At 43.0% G+C, this 27,605-nt stretch overlaps 1 protein-coding gene across 1 annotated transcript in view; it reads right to left on the bottom strand.

The window, feature by feature from the left end:
- LOC144753513 (VPS10 domain-containing receptor SorCS3-like) overlaps positions 1-27,605 on the bottom strand; it is a 2,605,581-nt gene that overhangs the window by 1,989,978 nt on the left and 587,998 nt on the right. Inside the window, exon 2 of the mRNA XM_078641177.1 lies at positions 1,882-1,949. Within this exon, the coding sequence (XP_078497303.1) occupies positions 1,882-1,949 (68 nt within the window). The remainder of the gene's footprint in view (positions 1-1,881; positions 1,950-27,605) is intronic.

Here is a 27,605-nt window from a genome sequence, read left to right as displayed (position 1 = left end):
AAAAAGGGGGCAAAAAACAAGAACAGCTAGGAACATTTAGGAAAGGCTAGATCCCCAGTTAACGTTAGCACTATGATTCCTTGGTTAGAATTGTACAATTGCCCTGTAGCAGTCAGGATGATCAGAGAAGGGTTTACCAGCCCAGGGCTCCAACGGGGTGACTTACTGCAGGAATCAGCTTTTAGTTAGATCCAATGAAGGCATAGCAACAGCAAAAATCCAGAAAGAATTAAGCCTGGGTAGGGTGGTGGGACCTTTTGAAAACATCCCAATGAAGGATTGTGTATGTTCACCTCTAGGGGTGGTACCTAAGAAAACACCAGGGGAATTGAGACTGATCCACCACCTTAAGCGCCTAGGGGCAGTTCTGTGACCGATGCCATTTCAGACACATGCATCTTTTGACCAAGCAGTTGACATGCTCAGATCGCTAGGTCAGGGATCTTTACTGGCAAAAGCTGACATTGAGTCCACTTTTAGATTACTGCCGGTCCAACCCTCAGATTTTCACTTGCTGGGCTTCCAATTTCAGGGGAAGTACTACATGGACAAGTGTATGCCAATGGGCTGCTCGGTGGCCTGTGCCTACTTTGAAAAATTCAGCTCCTTCTGGGCATTCAGAAGGGCCTCTGGGCATCAATGGGTGCTCCATTAGCTGGAAGTTTTTCTTTTTCTAGGGGCACCAGGCTCAGGGGGATGCGGGGCAGCCCTGTCAAAGTTTTGTACCCTGATGCAGGATTTTGGTGAGCCTTTGGCACCTGGTAAGACAGTGGGTCCGAGCAGAATGATTACATTCCTAGGGCTTGAACTAGATTCTGTGCAAGGGGTGTCTAGATTACCAGCAGACAAGGTCAAAGACTTCGGGGGCGTATTGCAACACTGCCTCAACAAAAAGAAGGTTACACTGCACCAATTACAGCAGGTGGTAGGGCAATTGAATTTTGCACTGCGCATAATCCCAATGACTCGCCCATTTTCCCGCACCATCGCGCAGGCCAAGTCAGGCCTCAGAGACAAGCATCACTGTAAACTTGAGTAAACACATGAACCCACACCATGGAGTCTTGGTCGTCTTAAGCCCTGGACATGGACAAGAAACAACACCCGCTATTCAATAATGCGATGCAGGTTATTAACACTTCTACTGACTGTGCCCAGGTTAAGTAGCCCCTTATCAGCCCATGGCACCAGCTACTGCAACTGAGCTACATTGTAACGCTAATCAAAGTCTCCTCACCCTGGTTCTTACTGTCTTTCAGGATCACAGTCACTATTTACCCAAATTTCCCATTAGACAACACACTCAGTTGCACTAAAGGGACATTTCTAGAAGATATATTGTGCTGAAAAGCAGTGAACCACTGAGAAACGAAGGAGGCTGCCACATCTATTGACATGCTGTGACACGATCTTCTACTGTTCGAAATGTTTGCGTGATGTGTGCAAATGCCTTTTCCATCAAGATCTGAGTATGTAAACAGACGTTATTTATTTATTGTTAAAGTATTTTTTTGAGCCCTCCAAACAATCATATTCTATGTCGATAGCAGTACGTACAACCCCGGATGAGTAGTTGCGCAAAATGAAATTGCAATCTGTTCTGTCTTCAACTTTTACATTTGTGTAGCATATTGTGAGTTCATGGGTCATACATATGCGGTATAAAACTGTGCAGATACGTTTTTGTTTATTAGCCCATGGATATTAAAATGCGTGCAAAGACAGGTATGGGTAAGGGAAAAGACAAGATGCAATTCCGTTAACGCGTCTAAGAAATCAAGAATGAAAAGCAGACCTACTATCCACTTCACAGAATTTCACTTGTTCTATAGCTCTGTATCTTCTACACCATTCTGTCGAAAACACATTTAAGCCTCTTACCTCCAAAACGAGCTCTCTGTAACACTTCCCAAGTTGAAGTCATACAGCTTCGTCAGAATGAGGATAACCTAAGAAACAAGAAATAAAAAAAAAAGTAAGTAATCCCTATTAATTTCTTTTTACAATACAATGCACCACACGTTTCCCCGAGGAGAGCTTTCCATTCATCCAATAAATGTAGGACATTACAGAGGACCAAGTGGTAAAATCATTAGTTTAATAGTCCCAGTAACCAGTAGAATTTATTTTAATCCTCCGGACATTTTGCATCTGGAATAAAGCCGGCGGAGAGGAATTAATTGAACATTGTTAAGTCACTTGCATACATCAGCAGTAATTCAAGATCTGGAAAGGAGCGCGACAGGGGTTGTACAAATCGTACTGCCCTAGGTGCAGACACGACTTTGCTTCCTCTGACAAGCGTAGATCCATTCAGACAGAGCAGTCATGGCTCAAAGACCCAGTCACAGGCACTCGCTGCGCTAAGAAGCTGGGCTCTGAGAGTAGCTGTGTGTGCCATTCAGAGAAACCACAGCATAGTTTCAACGGTGAGGAGGGGTGGGCACAAAGAAGGCATTGTGTAAGTACAGAGCACATTGGTCAACCAACCGCTGATGCCTAAATCGTACTATAAAAGAACTTACAAAAAAAGAGGGAACCGTTTTGTAGGACACCAGCGCCTTTCAATATATTGTTCTTTATCTCTAGACGTTCTAAAGTACTGTGCTAATTTTTGCAAAATGAGAGGAAAAAAGATCGAATTAATCATTTATATAGAGGATAGAATACGCTCTGTTCTAAACCATTTTGATAATTGTCTATGTTATCACATGTAAGTTTTAATATATTTTAAAAAACATTAACATGTCTAAAGTGTGCAGGCTTCAAAGTAACTTTTCAACATTTAAGGATACCCAATCTTGGTATATGGTTATGGAAGGTTTTGCAAACTTGGTCGATATTTCACAGAATTTGGAGGGGAAGCATACTTATTTCAAAATCCTTGAGACCAGCAAATTTGTCAAGTGTTCACAAACTCTAGAAGGAACACAAACTCGGGCCACAAGTCTTGGAATTTGCAGGCGTTCAGCCAGTTTTTTTAACTTCAAGGGAGGGCAACAGTAGATTCTCGAGTCAACAAAACCTAATTTCTGGCCCTTGAAACCGTTGTGCAGATTTTGTTAATTTGATTTCACCTCAGGGAGTAGTGGTCCTATTGTGATCCACACAGTTGGGCCTGGGGGTTAGGGTTAGGGTTTGTTCACATTTCCATCGTATGAAATATTCTATTTTAATTCCCAGCACAGGTATCATTTACAGTATAGGGTGATGACCACCATGACACATGTTTCCAGTTGCAGCCAGCAAATTAGAGCCTTCAATTTTGCTGGCCTAGCTCCAAGTCTGCTAACCAAAAATAGACGATGGGGGAAAAGGCTCACTCAGCCAAAAGAATTTGTTTATTCACTGGATTTGGGTCTATTATCAGTTCACAACTCCATTTCTGTGACATGTCCACGAACTAACAATTAAGATAACTGTATAATGTAACCCTTGAAAGCCAACCATATTCATTTTACACCAAACCAAGCCAATTCATTCCTCTGAGTAAATTTCGACTTTTATGGGGCTTTTGACGAAATTCCATTTATCAGTTTTTTGCTACTACATGGAATAAAGTTTCTTATAAAGTTTGAAAGGGAAAACACACATTTTTTGACTACCACGATATTTATCCTTCCTTGACTGATCTGCATATATCTTGAAATTTGAAACTCTGCAAATCTTGCTAATTGATAATGAGGTTTAATGCAGATTTTTCAAATGGCGTTAAAGTTATAATCAAAGGAAACATTAACTCATTAATGGAAATCGGACCTAATCTTAACAGTACAGACGCTATCAGCAACTGTGTGATATACATATTACAACGGTTGAAGACTGGGAGTGGTACCCTGAGAGAGTAGGGTGCAGGGAATGCCTGAATGTTGTATACGATTGATGTAATGATGTCATTCAACATGTCATGAGTGATGTAATATGTGAGGTCATAAGAAGTGCATGGTGGGAACCCAAGTTATAGTTTGCTCAGTAAACTATATCTATTGAATATCTTCGTTTGTTTTAGTTTTAAACTGTATTTTTTGAGGGGCCTTTTCACTTAATTATAACCTTACTTAACCCTTTGATTTTTTTGTGAATTTCTAGTGTTTTTATACATAAAGTTAGATATTATCACCAGACCTAATTATAACATCGCTCTAACCTTTGTTTCGTTCAGTGAGTTTCTCTAGTTTATAAGCTAAGTACCCAATTAGTACTACCCCAAAATATAACATAACTTTAAGCTTTGCTTTTTTAATGAATTTCTAGTTTTCTTCTAATGTAAAGTAAAATAATACTACGGTACCTAATTGTATATAGTAGCCCTATGCTTGTGTATGTGGAGGGAGTTAGTTCTCTGTGAAGAGCTGCACAGAGAGCACAGCCTCTCTCTAGTAGGAGCACACCCACCTAATTGGGTTTGGGTGTCTGGAGGGAGGGGGCTTCACTAGTAGAGCAGCACAAAGAGCACAGGTTGTGCTTAGTAGGGTCTTGCCCTTTTAAGGGAGATTGGGTGTCTTGATGGAGTGAGCTTAATGCAGAGTCTGCGCACAGAGTGCAGACATTTGTAGTAGGGGCATGCCCACCTAAAAGGGCTCATGTCTTTGGAAGGAGTGGGCTCTAGCACAGTCTGTGCACTTAGCACTGACTGTGTCTAGTAGGGCCTTGCCCACCTAATAACTCTTGCGTGTCTGGAGGAAGTAGGCTCTTCGCACAGTTTGCCCACTGAGTGCTAATTGTGTGTAGTAGGGCGTAGGTCTCTGGAAGGTGTAAGTTCTATGTACAGGCTTCTCACTGAATGGAAACTGTGTATAGTGAGGACTTGCCCATGTAGAGGGGCTTCACATTGTATTAGAAGTGGCCACTTTGAAATGACTTTGCACAGCCTGAAGGCTGAGATTTTATTTGTATTTTGGGTCTCTCACAATCCTACTGGAGGTTGATGACATTTAAATAGTTTTTTAAAATTTAATTTGTGCCGAAAGGCACAAGGGCTAAGGGATCATGGTTTCCAGGGCCGGACTGGCCATGGCGGACACCGGGCAATCCCCTGGTGCGCCGCACGGGTTAGGGGCCGGTTTGGGGCCCCTGGGGGCCATTTTTGTTACAGGGCTGCAAAATCAGCCCTGTAACAAAATCGGCCAAAAACCGGCCCTGACAAAGAGCTCGGGGGCACCTCCAACCCCCCGAGTGGGGAGGGGGGGGGGCGGTCCAGCACTTTGCCAGGGCCGGTTTTGGTTCCCAGTACGGCCCTGATGGTTTCCCTACCCTGCCCCTTATGTCCTTTTTTTTCATTTTGCTTTTCAGGTCTCTTAGACCGAGTCCACAATCCCTGTAATAGTGACAGCACCATTGTTTCTTTGTGAGGTGGCCACTGATCGGGTTCAGTCCTGTGATACCAACCAGTTGGATTGCTTTTTTGGCATTTTTTCTCACCATACTCCCGTGTCTATAAATTGTAAACCCTAATTTCCCAAAAACAGGTAAACCCATTTTCACCAAGTCACAAAAAACATGCTTTCTGGATAAAGAGCTAGCTTTCTGCTAAATGTTATGTAATTCTGTTCAGCTGTTTTGTTTCTGTTTTCTTGTTCAATTGTGCTAATGGAAATTTCATATGGAAAAAGCATTCTGGGCCTGCCTGTTTCTCAGCCCTCACTTGGTGAATCACCCTGAAACTGAGGAAGGAGCTGAGGTAGATTAACTTGTTTTTTGGAACGTTTTGTGAAAATTCCTCTTAACAGTGCCACAGTTATTAATGAAATAAAAAAACTCTTTCTGTGAAAAGTCTGGCCTAATTATAACTACACAGCCATTGTTTAATATATATAGTAAAAAGGGGGTTGTTCATTAAGAGTGGGGGAACCATTGCCAACCTAACAAACACACCATGGTTAGGTTTAGGTCTCACAGTTCTCAGTGAAACTCTAATTAATCTGTGGTAGCTGTGGCACAAGCAGCAAGCTATTTCCTATTATTGTGTGTCAGGCTCTAACATTATCAACAATTATAGAGTCATAAAAACAGCACAATAAAATTGCCAAACAATAGCAAAAATGTAACAAACAAAAAGATAAAAAACTGGATAAGGGTAACCAGAACTGTACATTTTCAAAACATTAGGGCAAAAACACAGAGAAAAAAAAAGTGCCATTGACAATGTTCAGTTCGCAGATGACGGGGACCTAGGCATGATTTCAAGCTAATCTCTATGGAGCTCAAAAGTCTTCAGACAAGGAAAGGTACAAGACTGAAGCTAGAGAGAGTTCCTCAGAGTTGGATACATTATCATCAGGCTATTGCTGAAGCTGTAACTTTTGGTGTCAAAATATTTGAGTGTGAGAAAGCTGAATTTCAAAGAAACCGAAGTTGTTTTGCCCGTGTGAAAGATTTGCCGCCTTGCCCCATTCCAAGCATTTGCCTTTGGACTCAGTCAGTTTTTGATTTCTCAAATGCTGGATGTTTTTAAGTGGAAATGCTCCGTGAGGCCAGATCCCATCACCGCAAGGTCCAAATGACCCAGTGTTCAGCATCCCAAAAGGCTCAGAAACTTGGTTTCCTTTCCATCCGAGGGTGCATCCTCTCTGGGAAGCCTCATCACCTTGTCATTATCATCTGTTGATTGGGAAAATGACCAAGTCCCTCTTTTATCCAACTCGAGGGACAGCCCTACCTAATCTCTCCTGTAGCCCTCAGGTCCTTTGGGCAGACTACTAGAAAGCAGATCTCTCACAAGAGGTGTGGCGCCGCGGCCAGGGCGACTGACACTGGAATCTGGGGACCACGGTTCGATCCCCGGCTCCGGCGGCAGGTTAGCCCAGCACCATGTGACTCTGGGCAATAGCTCGCTTAATCTTCCCGACTGCCCCCAGCGCCTAGAGACCCTTACGGGTGATTGTGCGCTTTACAAATGTGGGCTTTACTTCCAGTCAGGGTGTACTGCATGGCCCAGTCCTTCATGAACCGCAGGGGCTCTTTAATTTTCTGTCCTTGTAGCAGGCAAACACAAGTTTACCCACCTGACCCTTGTGGAACAGTTCCAGTACCTGGGTGTCAAGAGCCCTTATCTTTTTTTTAACAGCAGTCTTTAAAGATGTTTTCTTCCATGTCCAGGAATGTTCTGAGGAGATGGTTGTCAGGAGCCAGTCACCTCCTGTACACTAACCTGTAATTGGAAAATTCTCTCCATCAATCTAATTTTCTGAAAAATATACCATTTTCTTTTGCAGCACTTCCTCTTTTGGTTTTCTGCAAACCTTCCAATTAATCTGAAACAAGATGGCTTTCCAGCATACTCCACCACATGATCTCTGATTCTTCCCCTACCTACCTCCCTACGTAAAGGAAGTGTCCTTACTTCAGCCAAGCCCAAAATTGATTTTCCTTCTGGCATGAGTTAGAGCTAGTAATTCTGGGAGGCCCTTTGAATAAATGGAAGCAATTACTTTCAACTCCATTTAACACCTCCAAGTGAAAGGAAGAACTGTTACAGGTGCCCTTGTTTATTCCAGCTGTTCCTTTCATCCACCCAGATGGCTAATCTCTGTTAACTGACCACTTCTTGGCAATACCCATGCCTTACTTGGCCCAGGGCCAGAGGCCTAGGTGTGGTCCACCAGGAGTAAGGTCATAAACAGCCAGCCTTGGGTTTGTAATGGATCTAGGGCCATATGTATCAACATTCCATTTTGTGATTCCTAAATAGCGATTTTTAAGGAATCGCTATTTAGGAATCTCAAAATGGTATGTATGTAGAAATCAGCTTCTTTTTAGCGATTTCTTAAAATTCCTTAATTGCGATTAGCAAATTGCTAATCGCAATTAAGGAATAATTTCCCATTCATTTCTATGGGCCAGGAGGCCCATAGGAATGAATGGGAAATGTGCGATTAGCAATTAGCTAATCGCAAATTGAGAATATTTTCAAGGGTGCAGGGGTGTCCAAAGGACACCCTGCTGCACCCCTGAAAATGACATGTGTGCGCACATGCCACCTTTTGTTTTTAAATTAAATGCTTTTTAAAAGGAACTCGCAACTTACCACCAACTTGAAGTTGGTGGTAATTTGCGATTCCTTAGGGACAATTGGCAATATTTTTTTGCATCATACATTGCATTTAAGGAATCGCAAATTTTGCGATTCCTTAAATGCATCGCAAAATAAGGAATAGCAAATTGTGCAATTCCTTATTTTGAACCACATTTGTTTAATACATACCATATTGAGAATTCGCATTCGCAAAGGCCGAAATTCTGCGAATTTCGGCCTTTGCGAATGCGAATTTCAATGATACATATGGCCCCTAGAGAACTGCTGGGAGGCAAACTTCTTCTGAACCAGCTTTAAATCAAACAGAACATAGCTCATTTTCTTAAAGTTACATTTCCGCTAACATTATCAAAGATCTACATTAAACATAGGATTAGATTTTTGAAAATATGATAAGTAATTTTTAATCCTCACTCACACAGCATTTTCCCAAGTGGAGTTATACAATAATAATTTGATTTCTAGTTAGGTTTGTTTATGGAAAATTAAGTTTTACTTTCACAGTAAAAAGAGGGTAATTATTCACCATGATAGCATACTGTTCCAGTATGTAGTATTCCACATTTTTATATATGAACCACCCTTTCTTGAAGGATACAAGGCACACACTAGGGACAACTTAACTAATGTACAAAAATAGGTTTACTACATGGCACAGGTCATTTCATGTAACCTATATTACTGCAGTGCTTTTAAACTGCAGCCCAACTGGAACAGAATATGGGTTCCTGAAGCCATGTAGTTTTGTCAATTTTTGGGTCAGGTAAATATACACAGCAGCTCACATATGACATTTAAGTACCATGCAACTAGTGAATTTCTCTTGCATTTACTATTGTCTTACACCAAAGTTAAAAGAGAGCGTTAGGTGAAGCCAATGGACATGACAGGTTTTAGGGGCTAGCATATGTGCTAGGCCACTGTTTAGCAGTGGCATATCACACAAAGTCCTAAACCAGCAAAAACTCAGGCAAGCAAAAATGGGTAGGGCCAAAACAACAAAATATGGCCTTTTATATTTATAATAAAACATGTATGCTGCTAGATGTAAGAATCCTTACATTGCTATTTCTACACTTGCTGTCATCTGGAGAGGGTGTCCATGAGCCACACGAGCATTAGGAGGAAAGGGTGCCATTGGGCCTTCGGAGTTCAGCACAAGCAAAGAATGGCACATTTGGGTTCACCAAGTGGCCAACAAATGCCATGAGATTCCCTAAAGAGACGTGGCTAATCCATATAAAATTCCATTTCCAATATGGCGTTCTGGTCCGCAAATTCCATCTGAGGGTCACAATCTATGGTGAAGTAAAGTCTTTCCTGTAAAGTAAGTTATTTGGTTTCTATTTGAATCAAATAAAAGGAGGCATTTACAAGTGATAAATGCATCATTCCCTTATTTTGATAATACACATTTGTTGCTCCCTTGATACTATTTTTGTCTCTGCTTTAACCTTTATTAGTTGCACTTCTAATGATTTACTTCTGGTGTTCCTTCCTTGTCTCACTCATCTTCTCTTTTGTAAGGGGAGTTTGGTTTGATTGCTATTATCTGCTCTGTAATCAAAAGTTACAAAATTAACCAAGGTTTCTTGCCCTTTCTTTTTTATTCCCACTTAACGGGTATGCTCTTAAGAAGACACTGTGACTTGAAAGGTTTCCCATGTACTAGGATGTGCAGGATACCATAGTGGCTACCAGGAGGAGATGCACTTTTCTTGATCAATCAAGAAAGAGCAGACTGAACTGATCTTTTCAGATTACAGTTCTGGACAGTAGCAGCCATTGGTTTTGTGAGTCCCTTTTCCCTGCCTGCCTGGGATGAGCAGATGTCCCACATTTCCCCAGACAGTCCCAGTTTTCAGAGAATGGTCCCGGTGTCCCGACACTTTTCTTAATTTTAAGTACCTGTCCTGGATGTTGGGACAAATGTCAGGCCATACTTCAAAGCAGAATTGGAAAGTATACACTCTTTACACAGGTGCCTCTAAAAACTGAAAAGTTTTAAGTATTCTATCTGTTTCTGTAAGGTAGTACAAGAGGAGGACAGCTGCATACTCCCAGCAGAGGGGAGACAGGCTGGTAAGGAGGGCAGGGGGAGCTCAGGGTGCAGGTGCATATAGAGCTCATGCCCAAAGGTAACTATAACTCATGCCCCCGCTATGCACAGTTTTCTCATGAATAGTTTTATCGTAAATGTTATGTTATATTATGAATTACTGATATAATACATGGAGTAAGTATCAATGCATGGTGAGGGTGCGAGTTAAAGTTTCTTAAGATGAGTGTAACTATAACTGTTGAATTTGTATTGTTTTGTGTTCCTAAAATCTGAACCTAGTTATAACGTCCCTGGAACTGTTGTTATTTAGTGAATTTTTAAGTATTATTTAGACTATTTCCCAACTATAATGTCCCTTTAACCTTTGGTTTCATCAGTAAATTTTGAGGTTTTTTTTTAATGTTAAGTAATATTTAATTACCTTATGTTAATCCAACCCCACCACAGGGCTTGGCATGCAGCCAACTACGCACATCATTTGGCCATGCATTGTGTGACCAGGCCCTGATGCCAACCCTCCGCAGGCACCCAAACCTTCGTGACGGAGTTTCAGGCTCAGGGCCTGCAGCCAACCCACCGCAGCCACCAACCCGCGCCTAGCATGGCATTTGACCATGCTCAGCAGGGGGTCATCCGCATTGCTTGACCTGTAGCCAGGCCCTGTGGCCAACTCCTCAGAAGCAGGCTGCCAGGGAGGAGCGCATGCAGGCCACGTCTCCATGCCACTAACGGCACTCTGGTGCCCATCACCTAGGGCTCAGCTAATAACTAAAAGAAGGGGTGGGCCTCATAGCCCCTCTCATGGGTCCAATTCTGCATCCGGGGCATGCCAATTACTTCTAGGGGAGGGGGGCCATATAGCACCCTTCCCTGGGCCAAATTACAGTCCTATTGACCTTATACTTGGGTCGGGCCAATTACTGCAAGGGAAGGGGAACCGCGCAGCACCTCTACCCAGGACGATTTTGGCTTTGGATCCTATCTGTCAGGGCCAAGCCAATTCGTGCAAGGGGAGGAGGGGTGTGCAGCCCCCAGGCGATGTTGGTCCTGAGGCCCCATCCCACGTGGCCTGGCCAATTCGTGCCCAGGAGGGGGGTCCACATGTCCCCCTCCCTCTAAATTTACAAAGGGCTGGAGGGCCCCAGAGATTTCTGCATGGCTGAGGGATGTTCGGGAGTGGTCATTGGCGGAGGAGACCCATATGCAATGTGCGCGTAGAGACGTGAGACTGCAGGAAGACCTGTTGGCATGGAGGGTAATGTGTACTGCTGGTCTGACCTTGAGTGATTCTGAGGGGACTAGTGCGGAACTGTTCACGTCTGAGGGGTCGGGAACTGACGGGGAGGGTAATGGAGATGGTTAGATCTGGATTGTCGTTTGCACCTGGCAGCTGCCTAAAGTTCACTGATGCTATGTCTTGATTGTACCATATAGTTGATCTTATAGCCCCAATGTCCGAATCTTGATCAGTGATATTTATGTCCCTAATGTGCCTTAATGAGGTTGTCGTTCTGTATGCAACAGTTTTGTATGATGCCACAATTGGGGGGGGGAATGTTTATGTCGATTTGCATAACCAAAAATAAAGTTTATTAAAAAAAAGGAAATTTACAAAGGGCTGGCCCCAGGGAAGAGGCGGTCTCCAGGCCAAAATCAGACATGAGAAGGGTGGGGACAAGCACTGTCCTTCCCAATATAAATATTTACATTTGCTCCAGGGACCAGGCCCACCCGGGGTCTGAAGCATAAAGATCTTGGCTTTTTTTTTATTTATGAGATTTGCGGATCTACTGAGATTTTCACAGCAAAAACTAAATTCAAAAATGTTTTTGGGACCCATCACCAGACCTAGAAGGGTCAGAGTATTCCTATCCTGTCCCCTTCTGTTTGTTTTTAACTTACTGGGGGGGGGGGGGGCTTGGCTGAGTCGGAGTCCCAGAATGGCTGCCAACAATTCCTGGTTGAAGTGGTGGCAGCAAATGAGGTGAGATCTGTCAGATCCACAGAGGATTCGCATCCCTAGATAGGTATATTTCTATTTTCCTAAGTCAAAATCCAAAATGACTAAAAGGATTCATACCAAATTACATAAAGTGCTCTTTCTGGACCAAGAGCCAGCTAAATCTGGTCACCCTACACCAGCCCCTTTAAATGTGTTGTCCTTGCAAATGATGATCTAGTCTAAACTTGTCATACCCACACAAAACAAAACATGGTACATTGAGTTTGTGGAAGGATGAGATAGTTATTTGCAAGAAAACAGTCTTTATCTGTGCCCGTGGTGTATCTACACGCCTTTAAAAATAACTAGAGTAAATAAACCTTGCGGAGTGTCTGCTAAATTTAATAAGCCACAGAACCAATTTAAGTAAAATCAAGAAAACACACGTCTCCCTGTACTTCACATAAAAAGTACAAAATGGTAGCATTTAATCAACTCCTACAAAATGCATTGATCATTAAAAATATTGTTTCCTGAAGAAAAAAAAAAGACGCGTTATCTGCAGCGTGCAAATACATATATTTTTTGATTTCCAGCGGGATCAGTCATTTGCAGCCAGATCCGCTGTGCATATCTGATTTGATCACATGCTGGTTTTCGCTTTAAAAAAGACTGTATAATCAAAGTACTTTAGGCAATGGTTCAGCCTTCACGTAACGTCACTGGTACAAGCAGTTATACTACTAATCCGAACCCCAAAATGGATGTTCCAACTTGAGTAGGGTGACTGAAAATTTCAATTATGTAACTGTAAGCATGCTGGTTCAGCAAATTTAAATTATCTGTAGAATTCGCCAAGACTAACAGGTGCGACTTGATGGGGCAGACCGCTTATTGAGCCCCGAAAGACCTTGTATGATCTCTCAAATTATGCACTGTCCCGACAGAGAACATTGCATGGCTGCTGTACACCGAGTCCTGTATATTTGGTTCTGTTCCTGCTGCAAACAACGCCTCAATAATACTATATAAAAGAAACAACTTTTTGAATAAGACATGTGCTCCCCCCAAGAGTGGGGAAAGAACGAATGCAATTTTAAGCAATGACTAAGGAGCATTTGTAAATAATTCTATGAGACAATTTGGCTAAATTAACAAGTGTCTGTCTTTTTCTTTAGAGATAAAAAATGAATCTTTCTTAATAAATTATTCCTTCTGGTTTTAACTGCTGTAAATGTTCTTTAGAATTGTGTTGTGCATACTTTGTTTATCCTGCTAAAGGCGTGCACTTTATGGTTTCCAGAGGTGTATATTTTTTAAATTATAAAAATCCATAAATTTGTGTTAAGTAGGACAACATTCGCTTTCAGAACTTAAAGTTGATCCGGAAATATAGACCTCGCCAGCCAGAACGCCTCAGAAAAGAGCACAAGCAAACTCCAGAGCTCGCGCTGTTTCCAAATATAATCAAACTCACGGCAGTAGTATTTCTAACGTTCCACAGTCCCAGAGGAGATGTTAGAAACCTTCAACTCAACACATTTGTCTTTTGCAAGGAAGGCAGAGTGGGACTCTATGACACCCCTGAGAAATGCCAAGAATAGTCCTCAGCGCTGTATCTCGGCGTCAGCTGGATGCCTAAGCTGTTTAAAGGCAACCTGGGAGGAAAGAATTAGCAATGACGGAGAGCGAATTGGCAAACCAATAAGAAGCACTAAGCTATGGGGTTGACTTATTGACAGCGCGGCGGAGGCGTGAGATCTGTAAATGTCCGAAAGAGCCGGCTTGTCCTTTGACGCAGGTCCCAGGTGTCTCTGATAGAACGCAGGCAGATACCCAGTGCATTTATTCTTCAGACAAAGGTCGCTCTTTGACTCATTTCCATCTCCCAAGAGTAGTGCCTTGGGGGGAACATTGAGCGCTGCAGTGCTGGATAAGTGATGTGGCTCCTTCTAGATTGCTTACAGTAAGCAGAGGTCACACTGTGTCAATCTATAAGTCAATAGCATGCAGCAGCACAAAAAAGCAATAATCCTCCTTAAATAGAGTTGCCAACTCAGAAGGAATACTAAAGGAACGTGGATACTTTTCTTTTTTCTAAGGGTTATCCCATGATGCATGCATCTGGCGTTAAGAAAACCCTCAAATCAAAAAACTGCATCAATATAAAATTCTGTGTCTTTGAACCTGGAGTGATTATTTACCTGCTATACAGCTATGAATGCATACATTTACTATGTATTTATTACTTATTTGTTCTTTGTAGTGCGCTCAGACAGCTGAGGAACACTCTGTTCACTCGCATAAAGCCTAGATAGCAGAGTGGGGCGATCTAGTGTGAAGTAACTGGAAAGATATTGGTGGTGGATGGAAATAAAGTTAAATGAAGTGACATGTCTTGAGATTTTTTTCTGAATCTGAAAAGATCATGTTAATCTCAAAAGGCGGCAGGTAACGTGGTCCACAGTATTGAGGCTAAGACTTAAAAGCTGCAGCCCCACAAACATATTGTTCTTGGGTATCTGATATCTATGTTTTAAAAATATGCCCTTTTGGGATTTGAGGTAAACTGGTCAGTTGTCAGGAAGGGCTCTAAAAGTTATTCCTGAGGATATCTATCATTATGGAGGCCTCTGCGGGAAGCTAATGTAACACTTTGAATACCCTGCACAACGGATCATGAATTTTAAATGTGCAATGAGTCTTGATCCCATGTTTGAGTGGTGTAGAGCTTCATCATTATGGTGGTAGTCAGACCAGGGTAGCATGAACTGACAAAGATGAGTCTTGCGAGAACTACAGCCGTTATCTGTAGTTTAAGAATTCTATCACCAGGATTCTAACACCGGTGACCAAACTCTTTACCAGTGCAATGCAGTTTTTCCTTTCCTGTGCTTATTAAAAAGTACAAAATTATGCATTAGCTGAAACAGCATGTCCCAAAGGTGTGCACAATATTCTAATTGCAACAGAGAATGCTGAAATGGGAATAATCGAGGGATAGTTTATCTCCATGGTCATTGAGGCCACTCGTCTCTGGCTTGCGGCCCAGGTCTGTAAGAGTCAACGAAGTCACATTAAAGCTTGTTTCAGCCTTCTTTGGTGTTACAGGTATCATGTTTGTGAGCTTCTGGATCACATACTTCTGCTGCACTTGCCATGAGGTAGTTTTCTCTAACACAATTTTGCCATGTTTTGTCTTTTTTAGGGCATGATCTTTCCTTCTCACTCATTTTATATAATTATTATTATTGTGATTATTATTATTATTATTAAAGCAGAATAATAATTTGGAAGGAGGTTACACCTACTAAATTAATAAACCACTCTAATTAGGTCGAAACACGGTTCTGAGAGAATCTCTGCTGAACCCTTGGTAGCCATGGCACATGCAGCAGGCAGTCCCCAGAGAAGTGTGTGTTAAGTTAAAGCAGTATCAACAATTATAAAGCAAAGAATGCAACCAAATAAAATTCACAAACCAATAAAGAAAAATAGAGGTACATTTAATTATTAAAAAAAAATACCAAGTTCATCAAAATAGATTAAGGGAAACCAGAGACATGAATATTTAAACTTTTGGGAAAAAACAAGAAAAAGTAGAGCACCAATGAAACTCACTGTTTGTGGCTTTCTAGGAGCTAAGCATGGTTTCAGGTGACTTGAGGCTTGCTATGTTGTTGTCAAGCTCCCGCTAAAGCCACTGACTTACGCACAAAAGCTCAGAGCAGTTGGTCGAGAGGCTTTTTTATGCAGAAATGCTCTGCATATAGGCGGCCCACCTGAGCTTACTTGAAGTAGCCATCTTGTTCTCATGCCACAGGCACCTCATACTCCTCATCACTACCTTTTGCAGCACTTCATCCTTGCCTTATGGTAAAATTACCCAGGAGTCCCTGTTTCAAAATGGCAAAACCCAGCTGCCATCAAGCAGGCCTATCTTTAGCTCCTAAGCCATTCTTCTATTTAGAGGAGCTCTCATTCCATCTGACGGGGGGAAAAATATTTATTACCTCCTAAAATGATGGGAGCCTAGCTGTCTGAAAGGCTTCTCCAAATGGATTGGAGAAGCCTTTCTTGACCTATTCAAGTCAAAAGAGGTAGTGATAAATCTGCTCTTTGTTCTGCCAAACGTTCCTCTGCCCATTCCCAGAGAGCTAATCCTTGCTAAGTGGTCGGTAGTCAAAAACCATTAGCCCTTTTTACGGTTGGAAGGCAGGTAGGTCATTGTCCTATGAGCCAGGATTTTTAAAGTTTCTAGCTTGGCATGTGTATGTCAGCCCTAGGGTTGTGAAGAGTGTCAGAACTGGTTTTATGCCGCTTCTGTCTTAGTTAGAGTAAAATAAACTTTTACAAGATAACTTACCTTCTTAATTTATCTTTTTTTATCTTAAATTTGCTAATAAATCAGATTTTATAAACTATGCAGGAAATAACTTTGGAGCATGTTTTTCGCCATTTTCTAAGTAGAGATAGGGAATTAACATTTCTTCCCATCTAAGCTTACTTAGAGAAAGCTCTACAGACCTGTTCAGTGAAATAGCCCTTGGCTTTTACTTCACCCGAAAGGCATACTAACCTCAATATGTTATGTATCCTATTGTTATATATTAGCTCCCTGAACTGTGCGCTTAGAAGGCCCACTTTAGGGGTGACTTAGGGTTTTCCTACACACCAAAGGGATTTTTACCTGCCTTGTGTCAATGTAATGCATTTAAACTGCAACCCAGCCAGAGCACAGTGGTGCTCCTGGCAGGCATATATGTTTGACATATATTTAGGTGGTGTAAATACACACTGTAGCCCACATATAGTATTTAATTTTTTTGCAATGGGTGTACTTTAGGCACCATTTACAATTGACTTATATGGAAGTTAAGGAGGCCAAACAGGCTGTTTAATTGTACAGCAATTGTTTTATATGAGACACACAGGTTTTTTACAACTGTTTAGCAGTGGTAAAGAGGGCGAAGTCCTAATTCTTGCAAAAATAGTGTCCAAAAATTAGGGGAAAATATTGGGACCCATGCAGAAAATAAAGATTTGCTACTATTAGTATTATTATTGGTATTATTATTAGTTGTTGTAGTAGTAATAGTAGTAGTGGCAGTGGTGGTAGTAGCAGTAGTACAAGTAAATAGACAGTATTACTAATATTAATTTTGTTTTTATTTACCAAGAATGTATGGTCCCTGTCTGTGCCAGTGAATGCAAAGTGTCGACCAGCACCATAAACGTCATTACACAAAATCTTGTGTGCTTTCTCCAGTGCATGTTCTCACTCTTTCATATTAGCATTACTTAGCTTGAACACAGCAGTGAAGGATGGAGAGGCAGATCTACATGAAACTAACGCAGCGCGGCAATGCAAGTCATTGTGCTGTGCCGCGCTGCCTTAGTTTCAAAGCACAGGGATACAGCATATTTACAACAATATGTCGCATCTCTGTGCTTCCCCCTGCAGTGGCGTACAAACTGCTGCCATGCGCCAGTGCAGGAACCCTTGGACCATAGTGCAAGGATGCCTGCCTCGTGGGGAGATTGTTTTTGGGCAGGAAGGGGCACCTTCCTGCACAAAAACAATCAATTGAGGTGATTTATTCTTCCAATGTGTGCTGTAGAATGCAGCACGCATTGAAAGAGGAAAAAATTGAGGAGAAATGAACACATTTCTCCTCGTTGCACCTCGCTACGCCACCCCTAGGGTGGTGTAGCATTCTGACGCATTTCCAGATTTACGATTTCTCGTAAATCTGGAAATGTATCAGTGGACATGGGTGCTGCATGGGAACACCCACAGCAACACCCATGTCACTCCCCTAACACGCAAAGTGTTGCGTGAACAGGGGTGATATTTACAAGCACAGCTTAACTTTACCTGTGCTTGTGACTTGCAGGCTGCGCCACCGGTGTGTTCACGCAACGTGATGCACCGGCGGCGCTAGGGGCTTCTAAATCTGGCCCAGAGTGTCTTTACTGTTGGCTGATGTAACATACCTTTGATGGTTATCAGGAAATAAAACTAATCTGAAGGGAGTGCAGGATGTGCCTGTATCTTTGGAATCTTCAACCTCCTATTCAAAGGGCATCATTTAGTGGTGAGGTAACTAAATGTGCTCCCCTTCTTCAGAGTTGTTCCATCTCCTGAGAGGTTGTGCTGCACCTGTATAATGCCATAGGGGCAAAGGCATGCCCTCGTCTGAATGGGGCTAAACCATCTTGAAAATGAGGTCATATCTCTTTCCACTGCGCAGGCACGAAATGTGCAGTGGTGCAATGAGGAACAGAGTAGGAAGTGGAGGTTTTTCAATACCTTCCTACTATAAAGGTTCTTCGATAGTCCATGAAGGAGCTCTGATAACACTTCCATAGAAATAATTGCTAATTTACAATAAGTAGCTGAAGTCAGAAGTACATTTCCATCCACTCTTGCCTTAGATCTTCTTGTTTGTATCATATGGCCCTTCCCATAAGGAATATTTATGTTTCAGTGTTTACTTCTGCATCCACGACAACCACAAAGAGGTGCAGAGACTCACTAAGGTTTACAATAAATGATTTGAATCAAATGCGGACGTGTAGTTATCATTTCTAAGACACAGATCTTAGCTGTGTCAGTCATTGTGCATGTAGTGTGCCTGTTATCGGCCTCAGAACCTCTCTCCAGAAAGAAAATATCCAGGGAGGATCTCCTCTCTGTGATCATGTGAGGGTACCATGGAGGCGGGGGAGCTCCTGTGATTCAGAAGACAGGCACCTATAAATCATAGCACTCTCTTTAGCCTGTAAGCATATTCAGTGGAGCAGAGACCTTTCAAGGCCATAAACTTTTACTATGAAGGAAAATGACTTTCGTTCATTAAACCTCGTTGGAGTTCTTGCCAACTTCAAATTGGCGGAAGGATTTGCATAGACACAATTAGACGTACAGGCCTTTGTTTCCAGCAAATCAGGGTATAAAGGCATTACATTTCTTTGGCTGGAGTTTAACGGAGAGAAAAAAAAGTCCTTAGAAGAGCTGAACGTCGACAAGTCAAAGGAAGCTCCTCATGCATCAAGCAGACATCCTTTTCAGCAAGACGCTTGATCCCGCCAGGTAGAAGGATGAGAGGCCAATACCGATCCGCGTCCAATCTATTCTATTTCGAGCAAACTTGCTTGATCAGCATTGAGATTAACATATAGCTGACCACTGGTGCTGTCTATACATTTACAGAGTCTAATTAATAACCCGAGGAGCAAAACTGCTCCTGCATCCCGCGGAATGCCCATTCTCGCAATGTGGGGAGAAGGGAGCTTTTATCAGAGACACGAAGATTACAATGGAAAATAACACAACTACATATCTCTTGTCAGGGAGCATTTATCAGGCAAGCGAACAGAAAAGTGATGCTGAAAATGGACGCCGAGAAGCCATTATACCTCTGCTAGAGATCAGAACACGAGTTCGGCTGCTGCCTTATCTCAGAAGGCTGGCTTACAGGAGATCTTTTATGTTCCGAGAAACACCGAAAAGAGAATCTCTTTTAAGCCTACACAGAGATATCACCTTCAGAGTACATTTATTGTTCTTGCGGGAAGGACAAAGTTAATTGTTTGTCTGGCAGACACATTGCTGGTGTCAATAAACGCGACAGTGTAATGCTCAGTGGTTACACTAACATATCAATAAAAAATTCTCATCTCAACAAACGAGCAAAATGGAGACTCTGTGAAGTGTAAAGAAAACTGCATTTTTTTTTCCCTTTAGGTAATTTAGATTTCCCACTGAGCGTCCTCGGGGCATGTAATGCCTGGCCTATTGAAATTCCTGTCAGTGGGCACTTCGCAGCATTCCTATCGTGAACCATAAAGAAATACAATATTTTAATATAGTCAAAGCATATCTGTGAGCTAATTCTTTTTTCCTTCTTAAGCTCGCAAATACGTGTGATTCTCCATTCTCTGATTGATAATAACAATGCTTTGGTAGAATGTCTTTCTGGCTTGGGAGTCGAAATTGGCTAGTTTTTTCTAACTTAATACACATAGGGCCTTATTTATGAAGGCCTTGCGCCACCGGTGCGTCACTTTTTCCCATTTTAAAAGTGGCGCACCGGCGGCGCAAGGCCTTCATAAATAAGGCCCATAATTCTTATGCAATACAGGCAGGTTTAGGGAGGAGTGGTGTTTTCAGTCTATTACTTCCTTGACGCATGAAATGGAATGGCGGAGCCATAGAGACAGGATGTGGGTGTGTGCCTAACGCTCTACCGCTCCACCAACAGAAATGTAGAGACAAAAATAAATCCTTCGAGGCTGCTGCTGGTGTTTTGTGGAGGTTACAACGCTCCCAACTGGTCCCAGCTTCCAAATACGAACTGGAAACCTGCTATACACAGTGGTTGGAGCTCACATTATCTTCCACATTGTGTTACCAGCCCCTCACTGAGATACTTGTGTGATGCAACATGTGTCCTGGTAGGTCTGTTATAGACTTATGCATATTAGGTGAAGAAGGGTGTCCATGGGATACTTTTTTTATTGCAAGACTCCAATAGTATCGCCATTGTCATCCTTCCCACCCCTCCGACATAACATACTTGCCAATAAATAGGCACATAACACAATTTTTGTTTGGGTAAAGTTGCTGCAGGTTTATTACATACACCGTTATGTATTATGGTGGGTTATCTTATGGGCGATCCAAGGGCAAGCAACCAACTGGGCCGCCTGCCTGCCTGATGAGCCAAGCAGCACTGAGGCGAAGCCCATCTGTGCTGCGACTTGTGGTGATCCTCTTCCCGGATCACATACCGTTCCTTCTAACTCACGCCCCATTCAGGGCAGAGCATAGCATAGCAAACCCCCGGTTGTTCAGGCCCACAACCGCCCAAAGGACTAACGGGGTGCCAACACGGTTCTCCAGGATCCTCCCATGAGGCTCCTGGGCCTTGGCTCTGGCACCCCCTATGGTGCCTCGCAGAGGTACCCTTCGGTACCCATTTGCTTCCAGATCGCCCTGTAACTCCGCCTGCAACAAAAAAGAAAAACATTGCAACATTCTCTGCCTCCTTTGTCACAAACCACTCCGGGTAAGCGGTAGGAAGGGAGACGGTGTGTCAGGCGCGCAAAAGAGGGCGCCAAGATGCTGGGGGAGATATATACCCTCCCCAAGTCCTGGCACCCAGGAAGTGATGGCCCTCGCGTGCCGCAACCAGGCTAGGGGGACTCCCCCAGAGTTCCTGCCCTTGAAGGGCAGCGGAGGGTGTGTGGTGCCCAGGCGACACTAGAGTGCTGACCTCTCTAGTGGCCCCCTGCGGGGGCCTCGGCCAGCCACATTTTTGTGAGCACAGTTTAGGTGGCATATGTCCACCATGCTTCTGATTTCAAAATTTTCACAAAACATTTTATTCCTGAACTCAGCCTCATGTGAGAGGGATTCTGCTACAGTCCACGTAGCAAATGTATAACAGGAAATTACATGTTCTGTGGGTAATGGACTTGGCCCTTTCTGTTGGGTCACCCCAAACATGTTGCCATCACCATTATGTTTTCTGAACCCATTTGTGTTGGCTTATAGTACTCTGCACCCTTTACCAATGCAACCAGTGCTAAAGTGCTTGTGCGCTTTTCTTTAAACATTGTGACATTGGCTTACACCCAATTGGCACATTTAATTTACTTGCAAATCTTTAGTAAAGTGGTATTGTATGTACATTAAATGCTACTAGTGGTCATGTAGCACTCCTTGTGGCACCCTCTGTGATGACCTACTGTTCTTCTGCCTGACTGAGAAGGACTGGACCTGCATCTTGAACCCAGGACCACCGGAGTGACTCCAAGGGCTATTTGGATGTGCTCCTGATCACAGCCTCAGGGACAGAAAAGGATCCAACCCCCTTGACCCAAAACCTGGACTATGTCTTCCATGAACCTAGTCCACCCAAGTGTTGCTACTCAACCCTTGGAAGTGGGCCTGAAGGGGCTTTGCCGGCCAAACTGTGGTCCTTTTGAACAGCCTATACATCAGAAGGGAGAGCAAGGAGCAATACTACAGGATGCCCTCAGCTTCCCAATCAATACAAATTCTATCAAAGTGAGAGGGCTTTCTTATGTCATTCATCCCAAGAAGATCTGAGTGGTGAAGAGTAAGCCACTGGAATCTTTAGGATGATATAAAAGGATCCTCATCCACAGGTACTACCTCAAAATGTCTGTTATAGGCCAACATTTTAGAAATATAATTATAAAAACAACTTTCCAGTAACTGTAGTTAAAGTGTTTCACTTAATGACTCAAATTGACCACAATGCATACTTTTGTTTGCACTTCTAAGTCCTACACTTAAACCTAATATGCAAGTACTTCTCTAATATTTGTCTACACTTAATTTCTAACCAACAAACATGCACAGGGAGAGAAATGGAACTGCCCTTCTCTCAGCAACACATATGCACAGGGAGAGAAAGGGAATTACCATTCTCTCAGAAGCAAACATGCACAGGGAGAGAAAGGGAATTACCCTTCTCTCAGCAGCAAATATGCCCAGGGAGAGAAAGGTAATTGCCGTTGGGAGGTTCCATGTAACAATGGGGTTGAATTTGCATCCATCTTGCGAAAGTGGCTAATTATATTTATAAGCTGTCTTCTTCACTTGAAATACATCATCTAAGAAAAATACAATTCTTTCTAGAGACCCAAAATTGAGTGAGACAAAGCATCAATGTTAACTCATACAGAGTGGACATTCACTAAACAACATCAAACTCCATTTTGGTCTTAAGGATCGTTAAACTGTTTTTCACTCAAAATTAGGAGATCAGTAGAAATATATTTACAGGCAGGGCTTACTATAAATTGTGTCTTGAGCTGGGACTGCAGGTAGGTTTCAAGTGTGGTTTAACCAGATTGTTAGTCAGGGGGTCTCTTACTGGTTGTCAGATACTTGCATGACCAAACCAGTTTCCAGGTGTTTACTAAAAGAGATCATGAATGTTTCATAGATTATCCCCTGCTCTAAAATTGTAAGAGTGGAACTTCAACTGGCAGATTGAAATTTTACGTCCAAACTGAGATTATAACTGGTCTGGTAAAGTAGAGCACCCAGTGGGTGTTTGTCTACACAATTTCCATTATGTAAATTCTGGGTCCAATTGTGGATAGAAAACAAATAATATGAGTGTGCAACCTTGAGCATGAAAAGGGAAGTACACATGGTATGACTATATTATCTCTCACTTCAAGGTCTGATTCTCAGACAATGTGGTAAATGTGCAAACAGTAAAAACTTCACCTGGCAATATTGGTTTTTACTCAGGATTGTACGACACTCTTTATGATGGTTATAGTAATTAGTGAAGCTTTTGTCTGGTTTTGGTTCAGTTCTGATTGCTTGATTTTGTACTCTTTATAGTTCATTTATTTGTTTTCTGGTGTGGGCTGATCAACATTTAGGCATCGCTTATAATTACATGCATTCTCTCATTCTGCTATGCGTGGGTGGTTACTTTCTTAATATGATCATTTAAATTAAGTTCACTTTGATTCTCTGCTTTTGCTGAATCGAACTTCACCTTTGATCAAACACAAGGTGTAATATATTTTCTCTTCCGGACTGGGTTAGATCAACAGCTTCAGTGCCTCTATCCAATTCCTATATAGCCGGAGACATCTTTTGAACTAGTACACTGTCCCATTGCATGACTCAACGTGGCGGCAAACATGAGTGCATATAAAGCAATATTTTCATGCTTTCCAGACAGCCACTGTGTTGCGTCATCATCTTATGCCGCACAACGTGACTGCAAACTTGAAAGTGTAGAAAACAGTATTTTCACATTCTTTCATATACTTTTATCATGGCTGGTCATTATTGGCTTTGCTGATGCTGGTGCAATTTAGAATGTGGCATTGGCAAAGCCAATTGCGGCAGCAAAAAAGCTTTGGTAAAGCAAGCCCTAATGGCTTTGCCAGTGCTTTTTTAGTATGACGACACATGTGCATATGAATATCTGCCAAATAGCACTACATTCACGCTTTAAGTGGGATGAAAGAACTGAGGGAGTCTCTGAAAGGGGCGTGGCTGACAGGAGTGGCCACTGGTACTGTGAAGTGGTGAGGCGGGGTAGGGTGTGACACAAAAAAGGCACATAAAAATTAATAAAGCTGCTCTTAACTTTCTCCGACGGCCAACACTTTCCTCCCGATCCCCGCGCCCATGTCAGGAACCTGGTGCGAACTGTGCAGGATCACAGCGCTGCTTGTATACTGGGAATAGCATTCCCAGCATGTGAGCAGTGCTGGTATTGCTCTGAGTGCCTCGGTTCGGCGCTCAGATTTGATGTGGTGGTTTCTCCCCCCAGCTGTACAACACAGCTAGGTGGAGAAAGGCTAAGTGTGCATAATGGGTTGGACGGCCCTCTGGGGCTGGCCAAACTATCATGTGCATTTAGCAGTGCTAGATCTATTGTTTTGTGTATATTTGTTAGAGGAGGGGTCATAGTTGGTCCAAGAGAGATATAGAAATGTGTTTGTTTTGAATCTTTATCTAGCTATACACCTTTACTTATTGCATTAATTTCCCTATGTTTAGCTAGTCTATAGATATTAAAGGGTCCCTTGTTTCGTAAAGAGCATTTAGCAGTGCCCGCCACTCCCCCCTCCTCCCTGACACTTCAGCATCACTGTGGCTGTCCCAACCGCTCCCTCGGCTCGGCAGGCAGGACCCAAAATAAAATGATATTTTATTTGTCCTTGCCTCTGTTGGCTTTCAGCGGGGGGGGGGGGGTTGATGCTCATCCACCGTAACGGAGGAGCCCCCCCTGATGGCTGATGTAATTAAGGGCGTGGCTTGAAAATAGGTGAGCAAAAAATCTGTGCTATGCATAGAGTGCCACTCGACTGGTATTTTGCTGCTTCTGTCCTTGCGAAGTAACATTACACCTACAACAAACCAGGACTATTGGCTTTGCCAATGGTTCTTAGTTGTATAAGATAAACAAACAACAACTATGGCTTTGTTGTATATATTATTGAAAATGCTACAGTTGTGAAATGTTGAGACTGTAAAAAAACTATAACACGTCTCTTTGAAGTTGCATCAAAGGCAGGAAAGGGTGGATCAAATGGAGAGCCCGATTGGGACCCATCTCATCGCTTGTTTTTTAGAAATGATGGTGCGGCGCACTGGCAGGACCTGGCCCACTTAAAGCCCTGACTACATTATCGCCATTAGTCATCAATATTCATGCATTTGTGATTGAGCTGCATGTGGTTCGATAGAGGAAAAAGGATACTGCAATGTTGTCACCTTTTGACTCTTACATCTAATTAATTCACATCAGATACATTTTTTGGGGGGACAGGCATAATGGCCGACAGGTGAGGAGCTCCGGCTGGAAGCTCCCCGCTAGAGATTGCCTTTTTGGCCTTTTCTCCTGGAATCAACCTCCCTCTGACTTTCTTCACCCTGGCGGTTCTATGGACTGTTTCCCTCTGAATCCTACAATCTCCCTCGATTGAATTTTTCGCTGCCCTCAACTTCATCTTAAGAACTTGAATATCTACCAACAGCGGAGCCCCAGCAACATGGAAGATGCCCGGAAGAGCTGCCTACGTAGCTATAGAGGACTTTGGTTTTGGATCTCCCCCTCAGCCTTCACCTACCCTCTGGACCTGGGCACTGTCTCTCGTCTCCCTGCTGGTTCTATTTTCTTCCCTCGCCATCCGGTGGACTCTGAGGTTCTGCCGGTTGCTGATCCTGTACATCGCTGCCGATGCCCAGTTGGGCTGCCTTGGTGGCTGTTTTGGGATGTGGCTGGGGATCGCCACACTAGCCGTCACCTGCATTCCGGACCTGTGCCGTGGTTGCCTGGTGTCCTGCTTGCATCTTACCAGGGCTACCACTGAGACAAGATGGTCTTGTTTCCCCTGACAGAGCCACCTCGAGAGTGCTGTGACTCTGCTGCCCTTATCTCTGAGTTTGTTTTCCCTATTCTCTGTTGACGCACCCTCCTAACCCCGTAGCTGCCTTCCTCTTCCAGGGCCGTTGCCTGTGCACCCACACTGACTTTCCCTGGATTTTTTACGACTCGTGTGGGATTGACAACGTCCAGCCATCCTCCATCCTGATCTGGTGACTGCCCTCCCCATTCAGCCCTGCTCCCGGGGTTGGTTTTCCTTGTTTGCTTTTTGACTGGATTTGTGTTTGCCCGCAATCCTGCCATTTTGTTGTGAGGTACTTGGGGTCCATGAACTGGATCCTCCATCTTACGGTTTCGACATACTCCCGGACTGATTCATACCGTTGGTCAGTGCCTTGTACCGCCTGATTGACCATTGCCCTTAGTCGACCCCCTTTTGAGTCACCTTCACCCCTCTCTTCTTGCATGATCATGGTGAGGCAGCATTTTCGCCCCCTCCCTCGGACCCTTTCCATTCCTAATTGTGACCCGACGCTGTGAGGGAGTCCGGCTCTGGATGTGGTTGATTACGGAAACCCTACTTGTTTGTTTGACTCTGACTTTTTGGTATCCCCTGTTGTACTTTACTCCATGGACGGTCTGCTGTGACCATGATTTTCATTCTAACTCTTTACTTTATCCCCCTTTACCCTCCATGCCCCATTGATCTTGTTTTCTATGCTCTTAATTAGCTCTAGTATCGGATGTAACTTGTGACTGATGTAACTTTGCAACACTATGTAACCTCATGTAAAGCACTCTGATACCTCCGGGTCTAGCCAGCGCTATATAAAACTCTTCAAATAAAAACAAATAAATGGAAATAAGATACTTCCGTGGGAGATGTCTCTCATGTAAAAATGCAGCCTTTAGCTCTTCCCTGAGTAGTGGAGAAATTAATCTTGGCAGGCGAAGCCTGTGTTGCGTTGCCTATTTCAGAGCCAAGTAGTGTTCGTTATCTCTGTAACAACCTCACTCATTTCTGGGGCACCAAAAGGAGCACCTGGAAAAACAAAGTGGTCAAGCAGATGGTTACCGTTGTACTGATAGTTGTACCAATGTTTGAAGAGGCATTACACAAATCACTCCCTTCAAGGGAGTGGTTTTGTTTTTGGCTTCTTTCCCTCTGTTTTCTGAAACAATTATTCTACTTTGACTCCACATTAACATTATACTTAGGGGCTCGTCATGTGTTGAACAGTAACTGTGGTAGCGATATCTCTGCACCTGTTATTATCAGTACTGTGCAGTATCACCACACTATTACTAAATTACCAAGCTTATTACCCAGTAATGAGTGTTGAGAAATTGTTGCACTGGTCTCTACAGGCAATAATTCCACCTGGTTTTGGCAGATGGAACTGTGTCCTAATTTTACAAATGCAGGAATGTATTGGTGTGATCAAACCCAACAGCTTGTAATTCCATTTCTATGGGAAGGGAGTTTACAGCTGGAGCAAGGCGATAGTTTCACGTATTATTTGGTCCCGTAAGTTGCTGAACCTTCCTGTTTTCTTCAAAGATTGTTTAAGAATACTATGCCAGTGATGGTCATCGATTCCATACTTTAAGCCACCCAAGGAGTGAAATTTGTTTTTGGCCCTCCACAGCCATTCTCATCGG

Source organism: Lissotriton helveticus, chromosome 5_1 (genome assembly GCF_964261635.1).
Source record: "Lissotriton helveticus chromosome 5_1, aLisHel1.1, whole genome shotgun sequence".
Taxonomy (NCBI): Eukaryota; Metazoa; Chordata; class Amphibia; order Caudata; family Salamandridae; genus Lissotriton; species Lissotriton helveticus.
This window is presented reverse-complemented; position numbering and strand designations above follow the sequence as displayed.